The sequence below is a fragment of the Vicugna pacos genome, chromosome 21 (genome assembly GCF_048564905.1).
Source record: "Vicugna pacos chromosome 21, VicPac4, whole genome shotgun sequence".
Lineage (NCBI taxonomy): Eukaryota > Metazoa > Chordata > Mammalia > Artiodactyla > Camelidae > Vicugna > Vicugna pacos.
The window spans coordinates 2,988,929-3,003,100 of NC_133007.1; the positions used below are offsets into that span (position 1 = coordinate 2,988,929).

At 38.4% G+C, this 14,172-nt stretch overlaps 1 protein-coding gene across 5 annotated transcripts in view; it reads right to left on the minus strand.

Moving 5' to 3' along the window:
• Positions 1-14,172, minus strand: part of LOC116278878 (coiled-coil domain-containing protein 144A-like) — a 93,730-nt gene that overhangs the window by 10,014 nt on the left and 69,544 nt on the right. For all 5 annotated transcript variants that reach the window (XM_072945856.1, XM_072945853.1, XM_072945854.1 and 2 more), the window contains exons 32-38: positions 14,012-14,045; positions 13,594-13,735; positions 11,220-11,430; positions 9,805-9,988; positions 8,814-8,951; positions 6,863-7,375; positions 5,283-5,435 (exon numbers count right to left, since the gene is read on the minus strand). In XM_072945856.1, the coding sequence (XP_072801957.1) occupies positions 5,283-5,435; positions 6,863-7,375; positions 8,814-8,951; positions 9,805-9,988; positions 11,220-11,430; positions 13,594-13,735; positions 14,012-14,045 (1,375 nt within the window). The remainder of the gene's footprint in view (positions 1-5,282; positions 5,436-6,862; positions 7,376-8,813; positions 8,952-9,804; positions 9,989-11,219; positions 11,431-13,593; positions 13,736-14,011; positions 14,046-14,172) is intronic.

A 14,172-nucleotide genomic window follows, 5' to 3' on the forward strand; every position in this document is an offset into this window, starting at 1 on the left:
TAGGGATGCTCACCCTTAGAACCCAGCCACCACGTTGTGAATGAAGCCCAGGCCACCTACTGAGACTTTGTACAACGCAGCTGTCCCAGCTGATGACCCCAGGGAATGTCCTTAACCAAAGCCAGCTCCAACTTCCAGACATGAGCATGAACAAGCCTTTAGATTATTCTAGTGCCCGCTTGATGCCAAGTGGAGAAGAAATGAGCTGGCTCCACTGAGTCATATCTAAACACAGATTTGGGAACTAAGCAAATGCTGTTTTGAGTCACCAGGTTTTGAGGCAGTTTATTATATAAATTATTAGCAATAAATAACTGGCACAGATATTGATATTAAAAATGGGGCACAGCCATTAAAAAAGAACTCAAAATGTGGGGATGCCCTTTGCACCTGGAGGTAGGTGAAACCTGAACAGATGTAGAGAAGAGTAAGAGTGAAAACCCAAAGTGTCCACGAGACTGTGAGTGGAAGCCTGAGGGCCCTTGAAGGGCTGAGAGTGAAGGCTTCTAGGCCAGGGAAGGAAATGACACTGAAACCAGAGGAAACGGGACTCTTGCTACCGAACAGCTGAAAGTAAAACTGATGAGACAGAGAAGCTAAAACAAATAAACAAAAAGATTATGGAATATAAAGGAACCAGGACTCACTGGGTTCAAGTATCTGTATCCCACTGAAAGCATCTCCACATGCCCAATTGTCACATAATTGGTAAGCAGAGAAATGGCTTCCGGGCTAAGATCAAATGTAGGGTGCTGCCAGGAAAACAGTCTAAAGATGAAGCCAAGACTTTGTTAAGACCTTGGAAAGATTTAAGGCGCTGCCTCAAATTCCTTGAAAGATCTTAAAAGCATAAGAATTTCAAAGGCATGTTCCCACAACAGCTTCACAGGAAGCCCAAGGTGAAGAGTTTATCTCAAAAAGACATGAGAGTAGCTTTTCCAATGGCATGAGCCCCAATAAAATTCACAGGAAACTCAAAGTTTTAAAGAGAACCGTGGTAGCAAAAATACTGCTTGCTAGCTTGGACTGAAAGAGACAGAGACAGTGCAAAACGGCAAGAGGCACTTTGGGTTTTTCTTAGAAGGTCTACGAGGAGGAAGCTGGCTGGAGAGAACTGCTCATGAAAGGGACAGAACAAAGAGCTCAGAGAGGGCAGCGAAGGAGAACCCCTCCCAGGGCTAGGACTAAGTCCTAATCAAAGAGCCGGCAGCATCAGGCTGCATTTCAGAACTGCTACGGACCAGTGTGCCTCCCATCTTCCATCTGTGAGTGAGGGAGTCCTTAGCAGTTTAGCAGAATGTTGGGTGTGTGGTGGCAAATAACCTGTGTCTCCTTCTCCTCAAGCCTCAGCACTGACAGGAGTGTACCCAAGGGGCTGTACTCCAGAAACCATGCCCAGGAACCTCAGCCCCACCTGGACCTGATGAAAACCTTTGGACGGGAGCCTGAGCCTAACACCACAGTGACCGAGACCTGCTCTGGAACTGAGTAGGGATAAGTGGATTTCTCGTATGGAAGCAGTAAGAAAACATTGTGGCTAGTGAGAAGATTATGCTGGTTTTTGAATGTCTCCATAAATTTTCAAAATTAATTCCATAAAAAAGGTACAATACGGGCCAACCTTAAGCGACCTGCTCCTAGTGAACAGAAACAGTGAAAGTGGCACCGAGTGAACTGCAGGGCTAGGTTTGAAAAGGCAATTCAGCTTCTGCCTTGCTCTTAACCCTGGAACTTAGTCTCAGGTGGGTAAGCTCAGGCCACAAAGACAGCTTAGGTGTTCCAGGGCAGGTGGTCCACCTGCCTGCCCCACCGAAGCCACAGCCCACCGCCAACATCAACCATCAGACATCAATGGATGAACCTTCGAGTGATTCCAGCCGCCCGCCTTCGAGCTGCCCCACCTGAAGCTGAGAGGAATAGAGGCCGGCTGTCTCGGCCACACTTTTCCTAAGTGTAGGTTGTGAACAAAATAAATGCTTATTGAAGCCACTGAACTTTGGGGAGTTTGTTAGGCAAAAACAGAAAAACAGATGAAAAAAGATAGTAAGAAATGTAACTTGAGTATAGTAGAAACTGGTCTCCTATAAACTGGAACGTAACAAACGTTGAGATGAACTTATTAGTGACAAAGTGCTGATGAGAAGAAGCAGATAGCTGAAAGAAAGACCTCAGAACTAGTGAGAAGATACTTTAGAGTTCCCTCCAATGACAATTTCTTACAAATAGGCATGCATTTCACAATTTCCCCTCAACTTTGAGGATCAGGAAGACTGGTAAGCAAGGAGACATAGGATTTGAAGTCTAATAATCGAAAAACAACTAGAAATAGTCAGTTTACCAAAATCAGCCTTTTTACCCTCATTCCAAGAGACAGGCAGGTTTGAGAACTTATCAATCTAGCACTCACTCTTCATTTTCCCTTCCTCAGAGAGAAAATAAAATATTATGGAACCATAGATGTAGTGTCCTTTGGCAGTATTCAAGTACAATTTTTTCCTTTACCTTAAAAGCTTGTTTGTAAGGGAAGGTAAGACTGTCTCAGCTTTATGTTGTAGCACAATGCTTCTCCGTATCACACAGATTGGCTTTGACCTTTTGAAATTCAAATTACTGATCTGTTATCTGTTTCTGGTAAACTGACTGAATATTATTTAATTTTTAACAGCTGTACTCTTGAATAATTTTCCTTAGATGGGATGAAATATTTATTTGATTAATTATGCATTAAGCTATAGAATACAGCTAGGCATCTCTCTTTTTGAGGAAAAGGAGGTAGACACAGGGAGCTGAGAAGGCAGGATCTACACCAAGAACAAGATCGGCACCAGTGTTACACACAAGAACCAAGCCAAAAGAGGACTTCATCGTGAATCACAAGATGATGGATTAGAGAGGCTTCCAAAGAGGAAGGTTGAATTAATCTTCTCCAGATTTAATCTTTTGCCTCTTGATAGTGAAATCTATGGATGAGTCTATGAATTATAATGAATGCAACAGATCTGAGTCAGCAGATCCCGTGACCATGATTTGATGGAAACTGGAGTGAAGTGGGAGGCACTGGGTGAGAAACTAAAGGTCTGAATGAGGGGTGGAAGGAATGGACTTTATCTTCGCAAGCCTACTTTCTGTCATGTCACAGAGTCAGCAAGGCATAAGCTGGCCACAGGCCCCTTCAGGACGCAGCAGATCTCCACAGAAGTGGAGTTGCAGACGTTCCACGACACTGACTTTTTATTACTACGTAAAACAACTGGTAATATGCAAGATGACTCGGAAAGAGTTCTCGTAACACCTGAATTGGTACTGGCATAGGACATAGATCGATGCACCACCACTGAGAATCTAAAAGAAACCCTCACATTTACGGTCAATTGATTTTCAGTACGAGTGTCAAATAACTGAATGAGACAATAATAGTCTTTTTAACAAATGGTACTGGGACAACTGGATATTCACATGCAAAAGAACAAAATTCGACCTCCACCTCATACAATATATATAAAATTAACTCAAAATGAAAGAGCTAAAACTACACAATTCTTAGAAGAAAACACAGATAGGACAATAAAAGACAGAAATAGATTAACTGAACCACATCAATGTTAAAAACTTCTACTCTTCAAAAGACACCATCAAGGAGGTAAGAAGGCAAGCTCCTGAACAGGAGGAAATACTTGAAAATCCTACATCTGATCAAAGACTTGCACCCAGGATACAAAAAGAACTCTGACAATTCAATCGTCAAAAGATAATCCAATTTCAAAATGGGCAAAACCCTGAACAGACAGGTCTTCAAAGAAGATACACAAATAGATAAGAAGCACATGAAAAGACCCCCAACATTCTTAGTCATCAGAAAAATGCAAAGCAAAACCACAATGAGATGCCAGTGCACACCTACCAGGAGAGCTGATGACCAGTCTCGTGACAGGAATGCATAGAAATTAGGAGAATTACACACTTTGGGTAAAAACGTTAAATGGTGCAGCCACTCTGGAAAACAGTATGGCAGTTCCTCAAAAGGTTAAACAGAGTTACCGTATGACCCATACGACAGCATTTCCATTCTTAAGTATGTTCCCCAAAGAAATGAAAACATGTTTACACCAAAACTCGGACAGAAATGTTCACAGCAGCATTATCAACAATAGCCAAAAAGCAGAGGCAACCCAAAGGTCCATCAACTGATGGATGGATAACGGGTTTAGCCCCACAACTGAGTAATGTTCGACAATAAACAGAAATGGAAATACTGACAAGCGCTGTAACATGGATGAACCTTGAAGACGTTTTGTCAAATGGAAAAAGCTAATCATGAAGGACCACACAGCATGTGATTTCATTCATGGGGAACACCCAGAAAAGGCACATCTATAGAGACAGAAGTCAGACTGGTGGTTGCCGGGGGCTGGGGGTGATGGCTGAGGGATGCAGGCTTTCTTTTCAGGGGATGGGAATGTTCTAAAATTGACTGTGGTGACAGCTGCACATCTCTGAATATACTAGGAGATACTAACTATGCATCCTAAACGGGTGACTTATATGATACGTGAATTTTTTTTTTTTTTTTTTTTGGTGGAGGGAAGTAATTAGGTTTTAAGTATTTATTTTTAGAGGAGGCACAGGGAATTGAACCCAGGACCTTGTGTATGGTAAGCATGCACTCTACCACTTGAGTTATGCAATCCCCCCTATAATATGTGAATTGTATCTCAATAAAGTAAAAAAAAAAAATCCAAAGGCATGATCTAGAAAATTTTCTTACTTCTCTATTTTGAGTGTACAGACATGATCTGCACTTCTCCGTGCTTTGACAACATGTCTAAAATGAAGAGAAAAAGAAGGCAATGCCTAACTTCAACTGGTTTGTATAATGACCTTTCTGCACAAGTTACTCTGAAATCCACGAAATAAATACACACAGATTCTATATCCATTCACAAAAGTGAAGACGAGACATGACAATTTTCTGGAACATGCCATGAAACAGTATCCTCTGATTTTATCTAGCTTGCCTCATTGTGGTGAGAGGTCACTAAAAAATACTGTTTAATAGGAAAAAAAAGTTAACTTCTGTGAGGAAAGATGTATAATTTTCAACTTCTCTAAGGGTAAATATTGTAAGAAAAAATATACAAAGAAATGGCAGCATGAAAGTCAAAGTTTAAGAAACAAGTGCATCATAAAGATAATAAAAGTTGCAATTATAATGAAGATACGAAAGAAAGCTACAACACTCTGCACTGTACATTCATGGCTGACGTGCTCAATTTCATACATACTGGATTCGCAGTTGGATGTGATTTCCTCTCTACATCCCGTCTCTTGTTTTCTGAATTAGTCGGATGATGTGCTGTCACCTCCAGGGAAGCTTCCAACATGGACACTTTCTTTCGGGTGTCAGTCAGTTCTTGTTGAAGCTGTCTCATATGGGCCTAAAAAGATAACTCTGTTACTGATTTTTAAGTCACCTTACCATTAAGTTACATTAATAATATATAACTCCAACATATGGACTTTGAGAAGTATACCCACAGACATCAATTCGCCTCCTTTTCCTCATAGGCACACATTCCTGTTTACTGAACTTTATTTAAGACACAGAAGGCATGACCCTCCTGCCTTACTGACAGTAAGTTAACTGAGACAATGGAGGCAGCCCCACCAGCCACTCCCTGCCCCTCCCAGGAAGTGGCCGAGCTTTACCCCCACTGAAGCCTCAAACAGAAACGGGGGTGTGGGTGGGATGAGTGGTGGTAAGTTCTCCCTCTTTCTCATTAGAGGCTTAAGTTCAGAGTTCTTCACATATTCAATCTGGTGTTTAAATCCTTCCAATAGACTCCTATCTCACAGTACAAACGAGGTTATCCCAATGGCCTTTGGGGACCCGAGACAACCTGGTCTCCCCTGCCTCCTGGACTGCAGCTCCTACAGCTCCCCCCACCCCCTCCCACGCACTCCCTTCCTGCCACTCAGAACTCTGGCTGCTCCTCCTCAGTCTGAAAATGGGACCCCACTGCCAAACTCATACATCACAGAGCGCTCCAGTTCCTCTGTACTGGACAAACTTAGAGCAAATGACAGTAACTGAGCCTTGCAATGAGAACTGTGAGCAAATTGTCTGAAAAAATATTCAAAGTAAATTATAAATAGAACAGGGGGACTAAGTCAAACACAGTTTTGCTGAAATTTACATTTGCCCCAAATTATGACTGAATGAAAAGTAGATGCTTTTAAGGAGTGAAGAGGTCAGAACAATACATGATTTGAGATGGAAATATTTCTAAATTTAATTCCAATTGACATGAATAAAAATGAAATTATATCAACTAAATTACAAGTATGTGAAAAGCTACTGAGCGAAAAGTACTGCAAGATACAGCATTTACACATCAGTTCATCTGGGAAATCTGGATTTGACTGTCAAGATAATCCACACAATTGAATCTTTTCTCTTTCTTTTTTCTTTTACTTTTTTTTGTTCACACAACTTAATCCTAATTTCAAAATACTCATTTTAGGTCTGAGCATTTCATTTATCTGCTTCATCACGATACTAAAATGTGGTGACATTAAAATGATTTGGGCACTTTAAGAGTAAATTACTAGGACCTGCCTGTATCTGTCAACAACTTCTAGCTTAATCTCTTAGAATTTCAGGTGACACGGCATCTTTTCTCAAAGCAAAGCACCTCTCAGGCCTAACTTTTGTTTGCTGGATACAAGATATGCTTTTAGGCTGCTTTGCAGTGTATATACTTATAGCCCACACATTTTTTATATTCAACTAGTTTCAATGTTTAGCTTTCATCAGATACTACTTTGAATTTTCTTTGAGGAAGTACTCCTTCTGGGTACTTACTTTCATTTCTGCTCTGTCAGTTTCATACTGAGACAGTCTGTCTTTCAAACATTCGTATTCACTGATTAATTCCTTGTTTCCTTCCTCCAGCATCAGAACTCGTTTGCTCATGGCTTCAAGTTTTCCCATGTGATCAGGAAATGGCTCTGGGATATTAAGTATTGTCTTTTTACTTCTGGCTTCATTCTGAGCAACTTCCAGTTGCTGTCGAAGCAACATGTTTTCACTTTGTAGCTCATATACTCTCTTTTCCAAGAATGCCTGCTTTCCAATGTATCTGTTGACTTTCCCTTGTTTGCTCTGAGACAAGGGTTCAGTTTCCTTGTTTGAACGCTGGGCTTGGCCTCCGTCTCTATGCACACATTGTAATACCAACGTCATCGGTCCAAGAGCATCTCTCCTGGGATGGAGCTCAATTTCTTGGCCACGGAATTGACGTTCAGCTTCAGGAAGTTGCTGAGGAAGCACCTCGCTGCTACCTTTTGGGTCAGACAGCTCAAAATCCATTGTGTCCTGTAAGTGAAACCCCTCATCTCTTACTCTCTGAACTGTACGCAATAAACTGACATATCATAATTTCCTTTGAAGTGAAAGACTAATCTCTAAGTTTACACAACAAAAAGTTTGCAATAACTGGGTATCCAACTGGAAAAACTGAAGGTGGATACAAATCTCAAACTTTAAACAAGCAGAAATCCCCAAAAGTTCCAAAATTTAATTAAAGACAGTGAATCCATGAAAAGTAAAACAGAAACCACAAAACGATGTTTAAGAAGCTCAGAACTGGAAAGGCCTTTCTTTCTCTGAAATACAACAAACCCAAAAGGCTTAAAATAAAAAATGAATAAATCTGACTATACTTAAAAGTTATATCTGACATCTAACCTTTACAGCTACCCCCAAAGTAAGTGCCTTAGTTCTGTATATATTGGGACAGGTTAAATTTCCTAAAATTTTTTTTCCTGAGAATATTCCATAAATATTCTCCCTTTCTAACATTTTTAGAGTGAGTTATGAGAATTACATCTACGGATAAGTGATAAATCTAAGCACTGTACTAAGCACGTCTACAAACATCAGTTAACTCATTTAGCTGTGACAATTCCGGAATAAAGGGTTAAAAACACAAGCAAGCTGCAGGGTTTTCCCCAGGGCTTCTGACTCTCACCAAACCAAAGCTACTTCTCTAGGATAAATATATAAACACAAGAGAAGCCTTCTATTACCCTAATGGTGAATACACTAAAGGTAAAGAAGGTCAAATTTACAGAGCTCTTCTTAGAAAACCAGGGGACTATTTGCTTCTGCAATAATTTTTACTTCTTCTTCATGCTGTTTATAACAGTAATGGATGTGAAACAGCAGGGAAATACAGTGAACTGTTCTATTAAAAATAAAATACTGATCAATAAATTATCACTAAGTACAGATTATGGCATATCTATCACTATATTCAAAAGCTCCTTGTACTGAAATCAGATACCCCATGGAGCAGAGCGTTACTTTTATCACACGCAGGAGAATGACACCCAAACTACAGTTTCTGAACTGGCTATACTTTTCCCTCCATACCATCAGTGGAAATGATAAAGTAACCTCTCCATTCGTCTATCAAAGGAGTGAGATCACTGCCAGAAACTAGAATGCCTGCCGTTAGTAGCAACAGTTTTGAAATAATGGAAAGTTCATCGATTCCTATGGACAATATTAACAGCCCCTCCTTGGATGAGGCCATTGTGAATGTTACTACGTCACTGTTGCCGGCAAATGGATTTGAATTCAAAACATTGCTTTCTCCAATGGGCCAGAAATGAAACCTCCAGAAAATACATTTACATACATAGGCTTTTAAAACCCTCTATACTCTCTGTACCTACAGTATTGGTTTTTAAACTACGTTAAGTATACAAATTCATACACACACACGTTTGAAGATGACTAAAGAAAATACCTCGGCATTCACTTTCTTATTAGACTTTTCTGTCTCCTTTTGTTGGGAAAGACGATGGGCCAGGATTTCATCTTGTATTACTCTGGCATTCTGCTCTCGAGAAAGTTGTCTCTGAGCATCATTTCGCTCTTCTGAAACCTGGAGACATAGTTGATTAGGTTTTGGGTTTTATACTATGAAAAAAAGTCCAAAAAAAGCTTAGGAGGGGAATCTTTAAAAAAAAAAAATTTTAAACCTGTTAAAAAGAAGCAGCCTTTCTAAGCACAGGGATCTCTAATGCACAGAAATAACTCAAATTCTAATATACATGACAGCTAAATTCATCACAGAGCAAAAACACAAGGAATGTAATATTGTGAAAGAAAAAGTTTTTTCACACTTTTTAAATTGAGTTATAGTCATTTTACAATGTTGTGTCAAATTCCAGTGTAGAGCACAATTTTTCAGTTTTACATGAACATATATATATTCATTGTTAACTTTTTTGTTGTCAGCTACCACAAGATCTTATATATATTTCCCTGTGCTATACAGTATAATCTTGTTTATCTATTCTGCATATGCCTGTCAGTATCTACAAATTTTGAAATCCCAGTGAAAGAAAATTTCTTTATAAGGCATTTAACCAGTTCCATCATAGTCTCAAGGCAACTTAGGCTGGATTTTAACTTCAAAAAGCCAAAATTCACACATGGATTTGAATTAGACTTGTTATTTTGTTGAATGGACCAAAACCGTCAATCCTTATGTTAATGATTAAGCTCTATTTAACTTCCATTCCTTCATTCAGAAAAGACACAGAGCATCTGTTAGATGCCGAGAACACCAAGAAATTAGTAAGTTAAGCTCTAAATGTCATGGTTCATATTTAGAATGAGATAACTTTTATTTGTTTTAAATGAAAATAATAGATTAAGTCAAAAGAATATTATAAATAATATTGATGAAACAGTGTTAGAGATACGAAATTTTCACATTAAGACTAATTTACCTGATTTGGTTTATTCCTTATGCTCTTCAGTTCGCATTCTAGTGCTCGGGCAGTGATTTCGAGTTGTTGGTTCACGGAAACTTGCTCATTGTATTGTTTCTCTTTTCTTTTTAAATCATCCTTAGATTTTTCATATAATATATAAGCATTTTTCTTCTTCTTTGTTTCTTGTTCTAATGTGAATCTGCAGTGAAACATGCTTACCTTAAAATTTATTTTGTTAGAAAATAAAAAGTTCATTTTATGATATGGTTCTTCACATGCTGATTTATTACCCTAATGGCGTTTCTATGTTCTCAACTTTTTTTTCATTTCTGAGTCTCACATTTTAAATTCCTCACTTCAATCTCTGCGTAAAGATAGATCTATACACACACACACACACACACACACACACACACACACACACACAAACACAATTTGAAAAGTAGCAATGAAAAGACATAATGCTACTGAGTTTCAGTCAAGAGTAACTCTGGTCAATAGTGTAGGAAAGGAATTTTGCAATTATTCAGTAAGGTTTGAATTGAAAATTACCCTTTTTTCCACACATAGTCATAAATTACTCCCTCCTTCAGTGGGACAGAGAATTGAGTTACTAGTTAAAAGAGAAGCTGCTATTTAGAAACAAGTTTGAAAGCTCACGAGAGAGAAAATTTCAACTTCCTGAAGTATTCCAGGGACTCCTACATGACCTCCAGCGGAAGGTGACATCCGCAGGCGTCTTTCCCAGAGCACAGACCTGCTAACAAGCATCATCCAAGGCGAGGCTGGGGAGCCTACTCCCTGATGCCCTACACTTTGTTTCTTCTTTTGCAACACTTTGAACTTACCTTGTTGAGTATTATTTATTTAGTAAATCATTTTTAAATCCCTTTTGGCACAAGGCAGGATCCATAGTAAGTAATTAAAAAATAAAGAGCAATCCGTGCTTTCAGCATAGACCTTTGAACTAATCTTCTCTCTGTATGAGAGAGATGCTGAATAAACTAACTAGTGATCACTTTCCACTTTACTTTTTAGTCCATCCGTTCGTATGTTAAGAATCAAACTGCAGAAATTTTTTTTAAAGTTTCTGCCTTGAGAAAAATGGTCATTTCATAATTCTGCAAGTGGGAATGTAAAGTAATACAAACTTTCTGGAGGACAATTGAGAGCTAAGGATCAAAGATTTTTTTTAAAAGAAATATAGAATGAGGAGATATATATATATTGCTATATATATATATATTGCTATATATATATATTGCTGTGTTATTTCCAAGAGTCTCAAATTCCACAATATTAATGAAATTTTCTCCCCTGTAAAATCCCAAAAGGTAAGTTAGCAATTATAAGACTTCTCCTGTATACCTACAGTATTAAAGTAAATATAAAGAGTTCAAATATTTCTTTAAAACCAAGAAATTCAGTACCTCATGCGGCAGAGCTCTCGTTCCCGCTCCACATTTTCAAGTTTTAACTGTGATTTTGCTTCTCTTGCTTTCAGCAGCTCTGTGTGTAGCCAGTTCACCTTATTTTCCATTTCTTTAATTTTTCCTCTAAGTAGTGCACAGTCAGATTCTTTAAGTTCTATTGATCTGAATGAATGAACTGGATCCTGAATTTTCAATAACCTATCAGAATCTGCATTAGGAAGAAAACAAAAATAGAAACAAAATACATGAATAATTTTTGTGTATAAAGGACCGCACTTTCACATTCATTCATCCATACATTGAACAAATGGATAGTGAGCATCTATAACGTGGAAGACATTCTTCTAAGCTCTGCAGATATTAAAAGAATGACAAAGTAATATTATGAACATTATGCAAATAGATTTGAAAATTCAGATGAAGTGGGTAAAATTCCTTGAAAGAGAAATTACAAAAGCTCAATTAAGAAAGAACAAATAAGCTAAAAAGCCCTAGATCTTAAAAACCAAAACCAAAGACCTGACGACAAAGAAAATTCCAGTCCCAGTGGTTACACTGGTGAATTCTACCAAGTATTTTAGGAAAATTTGATACCAGTTCTACACAAATTCTCCTCAAAAAACGAAGAGGAAGAAATATGTCCTCATTCTATAAAACTGACATCACCCTGAATCCAAAACCAGACAAAGCTATTACAAGAAAGAAAACTAGTGTCATGAAAATGGAGGTAAAAATTCTAAACAAAACATTAGCGAATTAAATCCAACAATACAGGATAATTCATCGTGACCAAGTCGGGTGTATCCCAAGAATGCAGGGCTGTTTTAACACGTAGAAATCAATGTTATTCATCATATTAACAAACGAAAAAAGAAACCATATGATCATGTCAGTGGATAAAAAGAGGCACTTGCCAAACCTCAACATCTATTCCTGATAAAAACTTCCAGCAAACTAGGAACCAAGGGAACGTCTTCAATATGACAAAGATCTGTGCTAAGCCTACAGCTGACACCACATGCAATGGTGAAAAATGGAATGCTTTTCCCAGAAGGTGAGGAACCAGACAGGAATGGCTTCTCTTACTCCTTCTATTCAGCACTATACTGGAGCCAGTGCAATCAGACAAAATAAAGCAGCAAAAGACATCTAGACGGGAAATGAGGTAAAACTGCTAATCAGTGGGGAATATGATTACATGGTGCGAGTCAGCTAACTCCAACCTGTGGGCTGGGTTGCTTGCTTTGGTAAGCAAAGTTTTACTGAAATACAGCCACATCCATTAACTTGTGTATTGTCTATGGCTACTCTCATTGCAACGGTGACAGAGCTGATTAGCTGTAACAGAGAATGTATTTATTGGCTGCAAGTCTTAAATGTGAACTATCTTTAGTAAGACAGTAGCTGAAGGAAGAACAATCTTGGCCACCTTTGGTTACGTACAAAATCTGAGAGAATCCATAAAAAGGCTACTAGAACTAATAAATGTGTTCAGTCAGGTTGGAGGGCACACAGTCAGTATACAGACATCAACTGTATTTCTATCATCAGAAACTAAAATTCAAAACATATTATTTTAAAACAAACAAACAAATAAAAATATACTACTTATAACCACACTGAAAAATAAGAAATACAGGTAAACTCATAAAAGACGGAAAGACCCAGACACTAAAAACTCTGAAATATTAGTGAGAAAATCAAGGAAGACCTATGTAAACGGAGAAATAAACTTTGTTCGGGGTTAAAAATTCCGTATTGGTAAGAAGTCAATTCCCCCCAAATTAATCTACAGATTCAACATAATCTACATCTAATTTCCAGGACACTAGCAGACTTCTTCTTCTTCTTCTTCTTCTTTTTTTTTTTTTTTTTACATTAACAAGCCGATTCTAAAATTCACGTGGAAAGAAGGGTAATAAAAGGAAACAAGGTGAAGCCAGAGGAGTGTGGCCTTTAACCATGGAGCTGCGAGAAGCAGTAGCTGGATTTTAAACAAGGGGGTAACAAAGATCTGAATTTTAAAAACCATCTAGTAATCATGGTTGTGGTGTAGACCAAGGTTCCAGGAGGTGGACAGCATAGAAGAAAGTCCAGAGGTGATTTCAGTGTTCTAGGAGGGAAGTAATGATAACCTGACCTTGGGTGAAGGCACAGGAGCAGCAGAGTCAACAGAAAGCACAGGGAGTGGGAATGGTCACAGCCCCTGGCTGGCAGCGCACAACACGTCTGATTCTGCTTCAACACAGAGCAGGTTGCTGACACGCAGCGGACTGTAATGTAGCCGTGCTCCCTGGGGCAGTACTAGGTGGGCACACGTTATTTACCACGAGATACTTAAAAAGGCTGTGCAGTCATACGGGGGTCCTACCTTTACTCTCCGGGCCAAGTTGTTCGATTAGCCTCAGGGTATTCTTATAATTAGGGAAGAGCGACTCACAATCCTTGGAAGCTGTTTCCGGTGACAGAGTTAAGCCATCGAGGCCATCCACAGAATTAATCTGCTCTTTGACCTACAAATAAATAATGCTATTTCACAGTGTCTCCAACATAGTTATAAAACATGCTCAGTGTACAGAGGTGATAGATACCCATCTTTTTATGAGAGCAAAAACACAGACACTTCTCGAAAGAACCGATTTTTCTCAAAAGGCTAACTTAATCTATAGTGTTTCTAAATTATTTTTAAGTAAATGTCTCTACAGCAACAGAGGATTTTCTGTTTTTCCACTCTTTTATAAATTTTTTTACTACAGTAAAATACTTTTATAATTAGTATTTTACTCTACCTGGTCCTTTTTAGCAGACGTTTTCTTTGAAGACCTGAAAAAAGAAAAAAGCACTTCATTTAAGCCAAATACTAAATATTGAAAATACAAGAAATATGTACATCTATTATTTTTTATATAAAGTCTTTGCATTGATAATTAATTTTCAATAAAAGAGATTA